Source organism: Lissotriton vulgaris, chromosome 7 (genome assembly GCF_964263255.1).
Source record: "Lissotriton vulgaris chromosome 7, aLisVul1.2, whole genome shotgun sequence".
NCBI classification, from domain to species: Eukaryota; Metazoa; Chordata; class Amphibia; order Caudata; family Salamandridae; genus Lissotriton; species Lissotriton vulgaris.
In genome coordinates this window covers 121,714,753-121,728,024 of record NC_141695.1, presented here as the reverse complement: position 1 = coordinate 121,728,024, position 13,272 = coordinate 121,714,753, and the positions used below count along the sequence as shown (strand labels likewise).

At 49.2% G+C, this 13,272-nt stretch overlaps 1 protein-coding gene across 8 annotated transcripts in view; it reads right to left on the bottom strand.

Moving 5' to 3' along the window:
- Window positions 1-13,272, bottom strand: part of PHLDB3 (pleckstrin homology like domain family B member 3) — a 167,894-nt gene that overhangs the window by 38,389 nt on the left and 116,233 nt on the right. For all 8 annotated transcript variants that reach the window (XM_086929805.1, XM_086929804.1, XM_086929799.1 and 5 more), the window contains 2 exons: window positions 10,866-10,965; window positions 2,086-2,296 (listed from right to left, as the gene is read on the bottom strand). In XM_086929805.1, coding sequence (XP_086785931.1) covers window positions 2,086-2,296; window positions 10,866-10,965 — 311 coding nt within the window. The remainder of the gene's footprint in view (window positions 1-2,085; window positions 2,297-10,865; window positions 10,966-13,272) is intronic.

The window sequence follows — 13,272 nt, the reverse complement described above, 5'->3', positions numbered from 1 at the left end:
TCGGCTGTGCCTCCGATCCCGAGTGGCGGCAGTGGTGGCCGACCGCCATGTGTCCTCCGGCACAATCATCCTTGGTTGCCAAGAACCTGGGTGTTAAGCTTGACAACAAACTTTCTCTGAGAGCGCACATCCTTGGCTTGTCCGGCACCTGCTTCGGCATCCTCAGAATGCTCCGCAAGTTTCTTCCCTTACTGTCTGCGGAGCACAGACGGATTACGGTGCAGGCGCTTATCGGATCTAGGCTTGACTATGCCAATGCCCTTTTCTTAGGCCTTCCGGACTACTTGGTCCAGCGTCTGCAGGTGGCACAGAACTCGGCAGCCCGGGCAATCTTTGGTCTGCACAGACGAGCACGGGCTTCTGTGTTGCTGCAGACGCTCCACTGGCTTCCAATTCGGAAGCGGATTGTTTTCAAATCTATGACGCTGATGCACAAGGCTTTATTTGGCTCAGGCGCTGGATATCTGAAGAAAAGATTAGTTTTCTATCGCCCGGCTCGCTCACTGCGTTCAGAATCCCTTTTCACTGCGGTGGTTCCACGCGTGAGGAAGGCACGCACTGGGGGGCGCTCTTTCAGCCTCAAGGCCTCCCAGTTGTGGAATTCGCTTCCATTGGCACTGCATAGCACCCCCAACCTGCTTCAATTTAGGAAGAATTTGAAGACGTGGCTTTTTAATCACTCTGCTTAGGTGGTTTTCTTTTTCCTTCTCTTTCGGGTTCTGCTTTTACTTGTTATGTTGATTTTACACTGTAAGTTGCCTGTGGAAAGCGCCGGGACACTCTTTTAGAGTAGCCGAGCGCTATAAAAATGCACTTTAACATAACATAACATAACATAACAGTGGTTGAATGCAGCAGAAACATGACTGCAAGGGTAGGAGAAAGAAACCACGGCCTGCATGTGACAGCGGTTGAATGAAGCAGTAATGTGACAGCAAGGGTAGGAGAAAGAAACCATGGCCTGCCAGCAACAACAGATGAATAAAGCGATGATGCCAGGGTAGGAGAAAGAAACCACGGCCTGCATGCAACAACAGATGAATACAGCATGGATGCTAGATTAGGAGAAAGAAACCACAGTCTGCATGCAACAACAGATGAATATAGAGTCAATCAATCAATCAGCGTACTTGTAAAGCGTGCTACTTACCCTTAAGGGTCCCAAGGCGCTGGGAGGCGGGGGGAGGAAGGGATGCTGCTACTGCTAGAAGAGCCAGGTCTTGAGGAGCCTTCTGAAGGCGAGAAAGTCTTGGGTCTGCCATATGTGGGTAGGGAGGGTGTTCCAGGTCTTGGCTGCGAAGTAGGAGAAGGATCTGCCACTGGAGTTAGTTTGTTGGATGCGGGGGACAGCTGCGAGGGCGAGGCTGGCGGAGCGGAGCTGGTGGGTGGGGGTGTGGAAGCTTAGTCTGCTGTTCAGGTAGGCTGGGCCGGCGTTGTGGAGTGCTTTGTGTGCGTGGGTGAGGAGCTTGAAGTAATCCTCTTGTCGATGGGGAGCCAGTGTAGGTCTCTCAGGTGGGGGGTGATGTGGCTGCGATCAGTCAGGCGGAGGCGTTTTGGATGCGTTGTAGTCGTCGTAGGTGTTTGGCTGGAATTTCTGCGTAGAGTGCGTTGCCGTAGTCCAGTCTGCTGCTGACGAGGATCTGTGTCACCATTCTTCTTGTATCAGTGGAGATCCACTTGTAGATCCTGCGGAGCATGCGGAGGGTGTTCTAGATCTTGGATCAGAGCGTGTTTATCACATCCCACTGCCTTGTAATGTGTCGATCGCTGTTCGAGTGCAGTCGAATTGACAAGACACAGGTAAAAATATGTTGGTCGAATTGTGGAAACCCAGAAGATGCATGCTCATAAGCCACGCTCAGAGACAAAGTGCCACTTTTTCCTTTCCAGTCATTTCATGGTGGGATAGCCACAGCACGCGAATCTACAGCAGATTCATACTTTAAAAGAAACCAGAATCACAAGGCAGAAAAATCTAAAACAATATTACAATTTCAGCAAGGGTGTTAGCCAAACTTCTATGTCAGCATCGTTTACACTACTGGGCCACTCAGTCAAATGAGTCTCTGCGAGTCTCCTCCTCACCTGAATGGCAGTCGAGGGATGCTCAAACTTGGGTTCTTGCAGATGGACCCGAGGGACCCATTGGACAAGCGGCCATTGGAGACACCATTCACCAGCTGGTACAGTGGGTTCTGGAGCCGGGCCGCCTGCATGGATGGGCTGCCCATCAACCCCTGGGCTCCCGCGATACTTCCCAGGTTGGCCAAATGGAAGGCGATGATTCCGTTCTGGGCTGAAACACAAAGTTATAAGAACAGTTAATGGGCATTTCAGGGAATATGTAAGTGGATCGCCGGTGAGGAGCCTAGAGGACACGCTGGCATCACAGGCGAGCAGAGACTCCACTGAAATGAAAGTCAAACAGATCTGCCATTTGGGCTTCTCAGAAAAGACACATGGTTGCCATGTGGGTACCAAAGAAAAGAAGCAGAGTTGTTATTTGAGGGTCGCAGAAGGAGAACAGAGCTGCCTTAAGAGCATCACAGAAAGGCAGAGATGCCACAAGGGCTCCGCAGAAGGGGAGCGAAGCATCAGTGAGATTACAGGGCAGTAAAGAGTCCCAAGCGGCTGGCAGAGCAGGTTGGTAGGCATTTCAGGGAACTAGGACTCGAACTGTGCCTGCATTGCAATGGACGATCTGAGTGGCTGTATCACCTGGGTACCATAACAGATGACAAGCAAGTTGGTCACTTGGGCACTGTAAGTGATATCACTGATGCTCATTTGGGCATAGCAGAGGGCAGGAAGCAGCGCCAGGGGGTCATTTACAGAAGAGGAGCAGACTGGCCACGTTGGCACTGAAGCGAGAAGGAAAAATGACCATGTGGGTGTGGCAGTGTCCAGGATGGATGGCATCACAGGGTAGGAGCTGTCGCTGGACATGTCCTGTATGGCCATCACAAGGCCAGAAAACAAATCGCTTGAAGTTTCAAGAGCCGCCATATACCCACTGTGGAGAGGTGGGGAAAGGGCGGGCAGTGTTGCTATTCTGAAAATGTACACCTGAACCACCTGGGCATCGCTTTAGACGTGCAAAGACAACATGTGCATTGTAATCAAGTTTACATCACCATGGATACACATGGTGGCAGGTCAGCATTGCACAGGATTCAGAATGGGGCCAGGGCGCGCATCACAGAAGAAGGGACATGTGGCCTGGGTCAGGTGGGCACTGTAGAAGCTACACAGTTTGGCCATGGCTGGGGGCATTCAGCAGCAGTCATACGGGCATCAAAGAGAATATGAAACAAGGGCACCTGGGTATCTATGGGGGCGCGCAATGCCAGGATGTTAGAATAAGTCAGCTGAATAAAGCAATTCTTCTGTATCTCGAAATGTCCACATGTTCATGGCAGGGTGTAGAATACATGTACAGTGTCTTCTAAAGGCCGTATATACACATCTGTGAATGTCTGCGAAAACAAAACAAGGAATGGAATAGAGGGATCAGTAGGGGGGGCATTTTACATTGAGTCCTTTCGGGTCGCGTCAGAAAATGAGAGCGAAGCTGGTGTTTCCTACCAGGTCACTTGTACCTCCACGGCAGGAACAAACTCATTCCCACACAATCTTAGGGGGCATGTGGGTGTAGATCAGGGTTGGATTGGGATTAAAAATTGACCCGGGCACCCAAAACCAAATGTGTCCCACGTTTGCAGAAGCAGTGTTTTGCGGAAAGGCAATATGCAAAGTTTTAGGAGAAAGATAAAAAAAATGCACGGATTAGTTCACACTGGTGAAACACACCTGAAAATCAGTGAGGCCACTTTTGCTCAGGCCCCCTGCCCCCACTCAATATGCATACATTAATGGGCCGGCCCAGCGAGAGAAAGGGGGTGACACCGCTGCTCGTTGATAAAAGGGAGGTAATGGACACCCATCAGCATCCGGAAAGGCCACTCAGGCACCCATTGGCTGCTGGTGGCATCCGAACAACACAGACACCCCTCCAAATCAGCCCCCCCAGGCTGCCAAAAAAAGCGACCCACAGCTGTGAGTGTCCGAGTTACCAATCCGACCCTGGAGTATGTTTACTGTGTTCCATTTCGCAGCCATGCGGGAATGAGACGGACCTCCAGAAGGGCGCTCTTTGCGGCTGCTTGAGGGGGTCTGGCGGGCCCCGAGACCTCCCCTCACCCAAGGCAGAGCCTGTAACTCCATCCAGATGCGAGACTCTGGCTGGTGAGATGTACCCGCTCTCTGGTGTAAAGGGTTAGGGCCCTAGTTTCACAAGCAGCAGGAATAATGACACGGACACAGTCATACTGTCTGGACCTGGCCCAGGGCACGTGCGCCCAGCCCCTTTTATTGGGGTTCACCCGACCAGTGACGCCTGTGATGGATGGAAGTGAGCGGAGTGTGGAAGCCAGCCCTCAAGGAGTGACTGGTGGAAACACATTATATTAGAAAGACTATCCCCTGACCAGCCAGTCACTACATCGGGGACTCCGGCCTGACAGCTTGAAATCACCGATGTTAGAGGGTGGGCAGCAGTCGAAGTGTCTGCCACCCAGGTTTCGGATACAGCATATGGCAGCACTCACATCTCAATGCAGCAGTGCCACCTAGTGGCCACATTGTAACAGCGGCCAGCCCGAAAGAGCCTCTATTATGTGACCGTTCCACACAAACAGCGCACCAGAGAATCCATTACAGGAAAGAACACTGAAGGGAAACCATTACAGGGATCTATGCAAGTTTGGGGACAGACCTGCGGGCCGAGGCTGGAGCCTATAAACTCTGTGCAAGCCAAGTCACTGGCCGGGTGTTTAGCCTGTAAGAAATGGGTAGCCCTAGGTATAGATCTACTTTTGAAGGCAGGGCCTACAGTTAAAATCCATCCAACCCGAGGTCTTCACCATATATCTCCAATCCTGGAGCCTGTAGGATTTATGCAACCCAAGAGACTGACCGGTTTTCTAAGTCTCTGGCGTATGAAACATATCTAACTAGAGAGAATGATCTGCTGTCCCAGACTGGAGCCTATAGGAGCCGTGCAACCCCAAGATACAGACCTGTTGCCTGAGGTACGAGGCACGATCCTGCTGTCTAAGGTGCAATGTACAGTTCTGCCTCCTGAAGCTGGAGGTACCGTCCTGCTGCCTGAGGCGCGAGGTACCGTCCTGCTGCCTGAGGCGCGAGGTACAGTCCTGCTGCCTGAGGCGCGAGGTACAGTCCTGCTGCCTGAGGCGCGAGGCACAGTCCTGCTGCCTGAGGCGCGAGGTACAGTCCTGCTGCCTGAGGCACGAGGTACAGTCCTGCTGCCTGAGGCGCGAGGTACAGTCCTGCTGCCTGAGGCGCGAGGTACAGTCCTGCTGCCTGAGGCGCGAGGTACAGTCCTGCTGCCTGAGGCGCGAGGTACAGTCCTGCTGCCTGAGGCGCGAGGTACAGTCCTGCTGCCTGAGGCGCGAGGTACAGTCCTGCTGCCTGAGGCGCGAGGTACAGTCCTGCTGCCTGAGGCGTGAGGTACAGTCCTGCTGCCTGAGGCGTGAGGTACAGTCCTGCTGCCTGCGGCGTGAAGTACAGTCCTGGTGTGAGGAACAGTCCTGCTGCCTGAGGCGCGAGGTACAGTCCTGCTGCCTGAGGCGCGAGGTACAGTCCTGCTGCCTGAGGCACGAGGTACAGTCCTGCTGCCTGAGGCACGAGGTACAGTCCTGCTGCCTGAGGCGCGAGGTACAGTCCTGCTGCCTGAGGCGCGAGGTACAGTCCTGCTGCCTGAGGCGCGAGGTACAGTCCTGCTGCCTGAGGCGCGAGGTACTGTCCTGCTGCCTGAGGCGCGAGGTACCGTCCTGCTGCCTGAGGCGCGAGGTACAGTCCTGCTGCCTGAGGCGCGAGGTACAGTCCTGCTGCCTGAGGCGCGAGGTACAGTCCTGCTGCCTGCGGCGTGAAGTACAGTCCTGGTGTAAGGTGCGAGGTACAGGCCTGCTGTCGAAGGGGGTGGCTGCACAATGCATCTAAGCCGCGAGCCTGTCCTCCTATTCACGGCTGGAGCCAGCCCTACAGACGGTGCCCGAGGCTGAACCCCATAATATCTGTCACAGTCGGAGGCCCTGCTCGGACACCGGGGTCTGGACCTGTAAGGGATACATGGCTTGGAGAGGGCTCTGCGGTCTAATCCTGGAACATAGAAGATGTATCTAAATGGATGTCTATTCGCACAGACCCTACCTGCTTCAGAAACCTCAAATGAAGCGATAGCTGTGCTGTCAGACGACAGAGCCTGTGTGAGCTGTGAAGCCTGAAGGATCCTACAAATGTAAGGTCTGTGGAACAAAGAGACCTCTCTTTTGTCCAAGCTGGTCAGGTCTGTGGAACAAAGATACAGCTCTTCTTTCCAAGCTTGAGAGGCCTGTAGAACAGAGACAGCTCTTCTGTCCAAGCGTGCGAGGTCTGTGGAACAAAGAGACAGCTCTTCTGTCCAAGCTTGTGAGGTCTGTGGAACAAAGAGACAGCTCTTCTGTCCAAGCTGAGGTCTGTGGAACAGAGACCGCTCTTCTGTCCAAGCTTGTGAGGTCTGTAGAACAGACAGCTCTTCTGTCCAAGCTTGTGAGGTCTGTGGAATAGAGACAGCTCTCCTGTCCAAGCTGGAGAGGTCTGTAGAACATAGAGACAGCTCTCCTGTCAAAGCTTGAAAGGTCTGTGGAACAGAGACAGCTCTTCTGCCCAAGCTTGTGAGGTCTGTGGAACAGAGACAGCTCTTCTGTCCAAGCTGAGGTCTGTGGAACAGACAGCTCTTCTGTCCAAGCTTGAGAGGTCTGAGGAACATAGAGACAGCTCTTCTGTCAAAGCTTGAAAGGTCTGTGGAACAAAGAGACAGCTCTTCTGTCCAAGCTTGTGAGGTCTGTGGAACAGAGACCGCTCTTCTGTCCAAGCTTGTGAGGTCTGTAGAACAGACAGCTCTTCTGTCCAAGCTTGTGAGGTCTGTAGAACAGACCGCTCTTCTGTCCAAGCTTGTGAGGTCTGTGGAACAGAGACCGCTCTTCTGTCCAAGCTTGGGAGGTCTGTGACACAGAGACAGCTCTTCTGTGCAAGCTTGTGAGGTCTGTAGAACAGACAGCTCTTCTGTCCAAGCTATTGAGGTCTGTGGAACAAAGAGACAGCTCTTCTGCCCAAGCTTGTGAGGTCTGTGGAACAGATACAGCTCTTCTGTCCAAGCTGAGGTCTGTGGAACAAAGAGACAGTTCTTCTGTCCAAGCTTGTGAGGTCTGTAGAACAGACAGCTCTTCTGTCTAAGCTTGTGAGGTCTGTGGAACAAAGAGACAGTTCTTCTGTCCAAGCTTGTGAGGTCTGTGGAACAGAGACAGCTCTTCTGTCCAAGCTTGAGAGGTCTGTGGAACAGAGACAGCAATTCTCTTCAAGATTGTGAGGTCTGTGGAACAGACAGCTCTTCTATCCAAGCTTGCGAGGTGTGTACCTGGAAAGAAGGCCCTGCAGTTAAGAGCTTCCGAGGGACATTTAAACTGAGAGCCTAGCGCTTGGAAGTCAGCTGAACGGAGTCTGTAGAAACTTTACACTAGACACCAAGTTTATAACCCCCTTTGCCCTTTATTTCTAGAACATAAGGTTATAATAAAGGAGGAAGGACTGCATTGGAGGATTAAACAGTAATTTTTATAATATTTCAAGATTAATAGCGAGCGGAGGAGCGCAGCCCGCCCATGGGCAGGAGAAAGCACTATGAGACCCAACCTGGGAGTCGAGGAGGTCCGTGTTTGCAAACAAGAAGTGAGAATACGCCACACTTTCCCTACTTTTCCACATGATACTTGTCTGGTTTGAAATCATCTACTACAGTTGTGTCATGTCCTGTAGCGTCATTGGTTGACCAAAACGTCACTCTTGATCACATGATCTTGCAGGACCTCTTGTTAATAAATCCAACTAAATATAATTTCCTCATATGGAGCAAAGTTACAGTTTTGGTCCATATCAGGAAATGAGGTTCAAATGATATTCAATTGGCTTTATTAACAAGAGATACTGCAAGATCATGTGATCAAGAGTGACATTATATCCAGCCAATGAGGCTGTTCCAGAGGTGTGGCTATCAAACCTCTCTAGCACTTCCTTACTCTCAAACGAGCCTGAACCAGCAGCCAATCAGACAACCATGTTGTCTCAACAGTAACAGGAACTCAACATCAGAATCCGAGCCCGCGTGACGCTCGTCGTTAAGGAATGCATATGTCCTCTCCATACTGAGAAGATTAGGACATCCCTCTGCTAAACTCACTTTTGAATGCTACACTATGTAGTAAGTTGAATATTATGCTGTAGGGGGACGTGTGCACCCTGGAGTGTGACACTGAGGTGAGGTTCAGCGCATGCGTGCTGAAGAGGAGTTCTGAAGCAGGACATGACGTGTGGTGCTTGTTCTTCAGATGAGGGCCACTTGGAGGCAAATCGGAGTCGGGAAGGCACTTTATCCCACTGCTCCAGTTGCAATGCAGTAGTTAACTCAGCAGTACTCGGTGTGTCGTTCCTTCTTTGTGGTAGGAAATAAACATAATAATCCACATTTGTAAAGTGCAAGCAATCACCCCTAAGGGTCTCTAGGCGCTTGGGGCCGTCGGGAAGATTAAGCAAGCTATTGCCCAAAGTCACATGGTGCTGAGGTCATCTGACACCGGTGCCAGGGATCAAACCGTGATCCCCAGATTTCAGCGTCAGTCACCCTAGCGCCACACCTCTCCCAATAAATTGAACCGACCCAACTCTCCTTCCGCTGATGAGGCGCCATCTTGTCGGTTTTTGGTACCCGAGGTGCTGTTGACTAAATCATTAAAGTATTTTCAAAATACCTCGGCAAAGTGGTATCGATTGACAGCAGCGTCTGGATTCGTGGGGGTTGGAACGCAGCAGCGGTTTTTGGGTAACTTTTCTCCCAGAAACTTAGCTTGTAGATCAAGCCACAACTGGCAAGTACTGGAGCCCTTCAGTTACTGCCCAAACACGAACACAGAAGTCGTGTGAAAACATGCACTGATAGCAGGGTCCATCTCACTGCAAATAATATATTTTTTTAAGTAACATTTGTTGAACTGTGTACTTTCATCTGTTTCTAAAGGGATGGAATGACAGTCTTTAGAAGTGATTATGGCTACAAAACGCCTCCCATCCTCGGGGGAAGAACAAGCATTAATTATAAAAATGCATTAAATAAAATAAAGCAACAGCAGTGAAACTAGAAGTGGCGTCAACCAGAGGATCTGAATGGTGTGAGCCTATGTCTGTGTCCTATGCTCTTGATTTATACGAGGATGCCTGTAAGATCGCGAAGCAACAAAAACGGATTAAAAAAAATAATTTTAACACCAAAAAGCTCACTAGAGGACAGACCTGGAAAAAATGCTTCCGGTTCAGAGAGTCACATTGGTGAACTGTGCTCCTTCCGTCAACTTCGACTGGTGATTCGGACGTGAGCACAGGGATTGGAAAACACCCTGGAAAGGATTTCCTGATGGAATGGGAATCAGTAGATGAATTCATCCTGTGTTGCAAAGGCCTGCCTTAGAAATAGGATCACCACATCCGGACACTTTATAGTGACGTAGATGAGACTACAACCCTGCGACAAGCCTAAAACTGATGAGGTTTTCTTTGGATCTTGTGCATAAGAATATAGTGATGCGGGGAAACTGGTGCAACAAGAGCTATGAAGTAATACTTCAAGGAGTGCAACAGGTGTTAAACACGGATACATGCAGTTCTACACCGGGTGCGGCTGCTGCATAATGATGAACGAAGAGAGTGCTGAGAGGGCAACTGCATAGAATTTATGAAAATAGTGTAGCAGGAGATGGAACATATGCAAAACAAGCACCGACTATAATAAGGCTTTGGGTGCAACTGAGGCACAATGCAAAAAATATACCACAGCACTAGTGCAACGGATGCATAATGCAATGGATATAGCACAGCAATGGTTACAACTGCTGAAAAATGCAATGTATCTAGTACATCATTTAGTGCAACTGGTGCACAATGCAGTAAATATAGTACAACATTGAGTGCAACTGATGCATAATGCAATGGATACACTACAGCACTGAGTGTAACTGAGGCACAATGCATTGGATATAGTACATCACTGGGTACAACTGATGCATAATGCAATGGATATAGTACAGCATTGGGTGCAACTAATGAAAAATGCTATTAATATAGTCCAGCATTGGGTACAACTGGTGCACAATACAATGAATATAGTACAGCACTGAGTGCAACTGATGCAGAATGCAATGGATATAGTGAAGCATTGGGAGCAACTGATGCATAGTGCAATGAACATAGCAAACCACGGAGTGTAACTGATGCAACAGATATAGTCAGCACTGAGTGCAACTGATGCATATAATACAGCATTGGGTGTAACTAATGCATAATGCAATCAATATAATACAGCATTGGGTTCAACTGGTGCACAATGCAATGAATATAGTACAGCATTGGGTGCAACTGATGCATAATGCACTGGCTATAGTACAGCATTGGGTGAAACTGATGCATAATGCAATTAATATAGTACAGCATTGGGTGCAACTGGTGCATAATGCAATTAATATAGTACATCAAAGTGTGCAACTGAAGCACAATCCAATGACTACAGCACAGCACTAGGGGCAACTGATGCACAATACATACTGAACGTAGGGTTGCACTGGGTGAGAGGGTTTGACAACATTTTGCATTTTTCTGCAGCTGGTTTACTTTCCACTTCCTCCCAATAATGCATGATAGTTTCATATGGTTCTGGATAGAGCGCTAAGAAGGCGGCACAGTGGGGCGGAGTCACAACATACCGTTTCCATGTAGTGAGATGGGCCGGTCAGCCGGTCGCAGGTGTGCGGAGTCCCCTCGCCTCCTTGGCAGGCTGTTCGTCCTCTGCACAGCTGTGGAACCCTGTGGTGGAAGAGAGGTAAGATGTCATGGGACAGTACCAGTCACAGGTCCATGTGGGCATTGCTGTGGTAACTGCACCAGGCACAGACACGACTCATTCAGAGGCAAGAGCTTGACGAATGGAAGTTAAAAACATGTTTTATGGATAACAGTAGAGCAACCAATGGATTTGTTACAGATATTATCAGTGTATTAGGGATATCAGCAGGGTACAGCAATTCTGCAACTCCTGCACCCCAAATATAGCCCTTTATATTCCAAGCAGGGTAAGAGGCCAAATGGGAACCGGGTACACCGGTTGCTGCTCCTCTATGCACAGAAATGTTTTATGTCCTTCTCTGGAACAGCCCCTCCCAGCTGGGGACATCAAGGCTAGAGACACCAGGAGCAGCCCAGAAAGAGTGGGAAAGGAGGAAAGGTGTAGAGCAGTGGCCAGGGCGACTGACGCTGGACATCACGGTTCGATCCCCAGCTCTGGCGGCAGGGGTCTGCCCAGCACCATGCCACTCTGGGCAATAGCTGGCTATATCTTCCCAACAGCCCCGAGCGCTGAGATACCCATTTGAGGGTGATGTGTGTGCTATACAAGTACTGGATTTACATTTATTTACCATAAAAATCAGCCAAGACTAGAAACTGACATGTAAAAAATCTACCCAAAGTACTGAAAAGAGACATTTCTGATTTTTGAATTCTATTAAAGGTAGAAATATGGGCAGCCATCATCAGCGGCCAGCGGCCCTTGGCCAATGGGCCTCCAAGGGGATGTTTTCAGCTCTAAGTGTGGTGCTGCATGTCCTAGTAAGGGGCACCTGGGAGAGAACACAACTTTATTCCAAGAACCGCTGGATGTCACTGGGAACTCGGCGGCTGATACAGACTCTGGATGGTACCTCAGGCCTATCTTCAGTAAACAAGTCCCACAACTTGGCACTCACAGCACCGTCCCCCCCGTTTACCTCGCAGTTCTAACTCATGTTACTCTTAGTCTCTCCTCCTCCCACCTCCCTCTTGCATGCCACGTCCCTGCTCCATCTGTCATCTATGCATTACTTATGAAGCCTTTAACCATGAGCTTTCTCTTGTTAAACAAAGTAAACTGTAAATCAGCCGGCTCACTACCTATTATTTCTGTTAGGCAATTGTAACCGTAACTCATAACACTTTAACAAACCTCAGGTAACTTATGTTACACACCTGCTCACCAAGCTACAACTTACAACAAAAACAGTGTATTATAAATCACATAGGTGAAACCGAATGCATTTACCTATGCTCATTTGAAATAGCGTTCAACTGTCCAGGGGTGCTGGAACAAGGGGTGTTTGCTAGACGCCGCAGCTTTCCCCCCTCCCCCCCCCCACCCGCAATATGGAGGAAATTCAAAAAGAGAATGGAAAATATTGAGACGCCTCAATCGGTTTTCATTACAAACAGTATCAGCTGTTCGCACAAAATCAGTCAGGGTTTCAAATATTAACAAGCATTTGCAATGAGTAGGTCTCGCATTTACATAGGTTTAAACTATTGGCATTGTAAATGACAATGCGTTTTATTTATGTTTCAAGAATCAAAATATAAATAAAATCATTTACAATGCTAATAGCTCAAACTCGTGTTGCATTGCAAATGCTTGTTGTTCATGCTGGTGCGGAGCTATCTGCAGTCTCACACCTAAATGCCAGTGTGATGGTGGGAAACAAAGGCACTTTGCTTGTTATGACTTCACAGGTGCTAAGAAGAACCACCCATGGTTTGGAGGGAGGGGCTTTCCGTTTCTACCTCCTTTCTGTTAGAAGTGCTCCTGCCCTTTATGATTGTCATATGTATCAGTCTGCATGAGCAATTACAACAATAAACATTTATATGGCACTTACTCAGTTTTCTCCCATTTCTTTTAAACGCTACTCAGCCCGAGTCAGGGTGTCAGGGCGCTTTACTTGCACAGATATTGTACGGGTGCAATGACTCATTCAAGTTGTAAGTCAAGGTGCAGGGAATGCTAAATATGACGGTCCCAGGAGTAGCAGTCCCATAGAATTATGGCCATTGGATTTATGAGAGTTTGCAGCAGTGATGTTTCCCTTAAAAATTAAGGAATTGCCACATTTGCCTCATAATACAGCATCTGCTGCATATCCTTCAGGTTTTACCCCCCAAAAAATTTGCTTCTAGCTCATATAGTTCAAAAGTACTAAAAATGCACCAACACGTGCTGCTGGGCAGTGGGAGGACCTTTGCAAAGGTTAACTGGTCCCCTTTCAGTTGCTTATTACTGTATTTTGGTGTTAAACTGGTACTTATGAT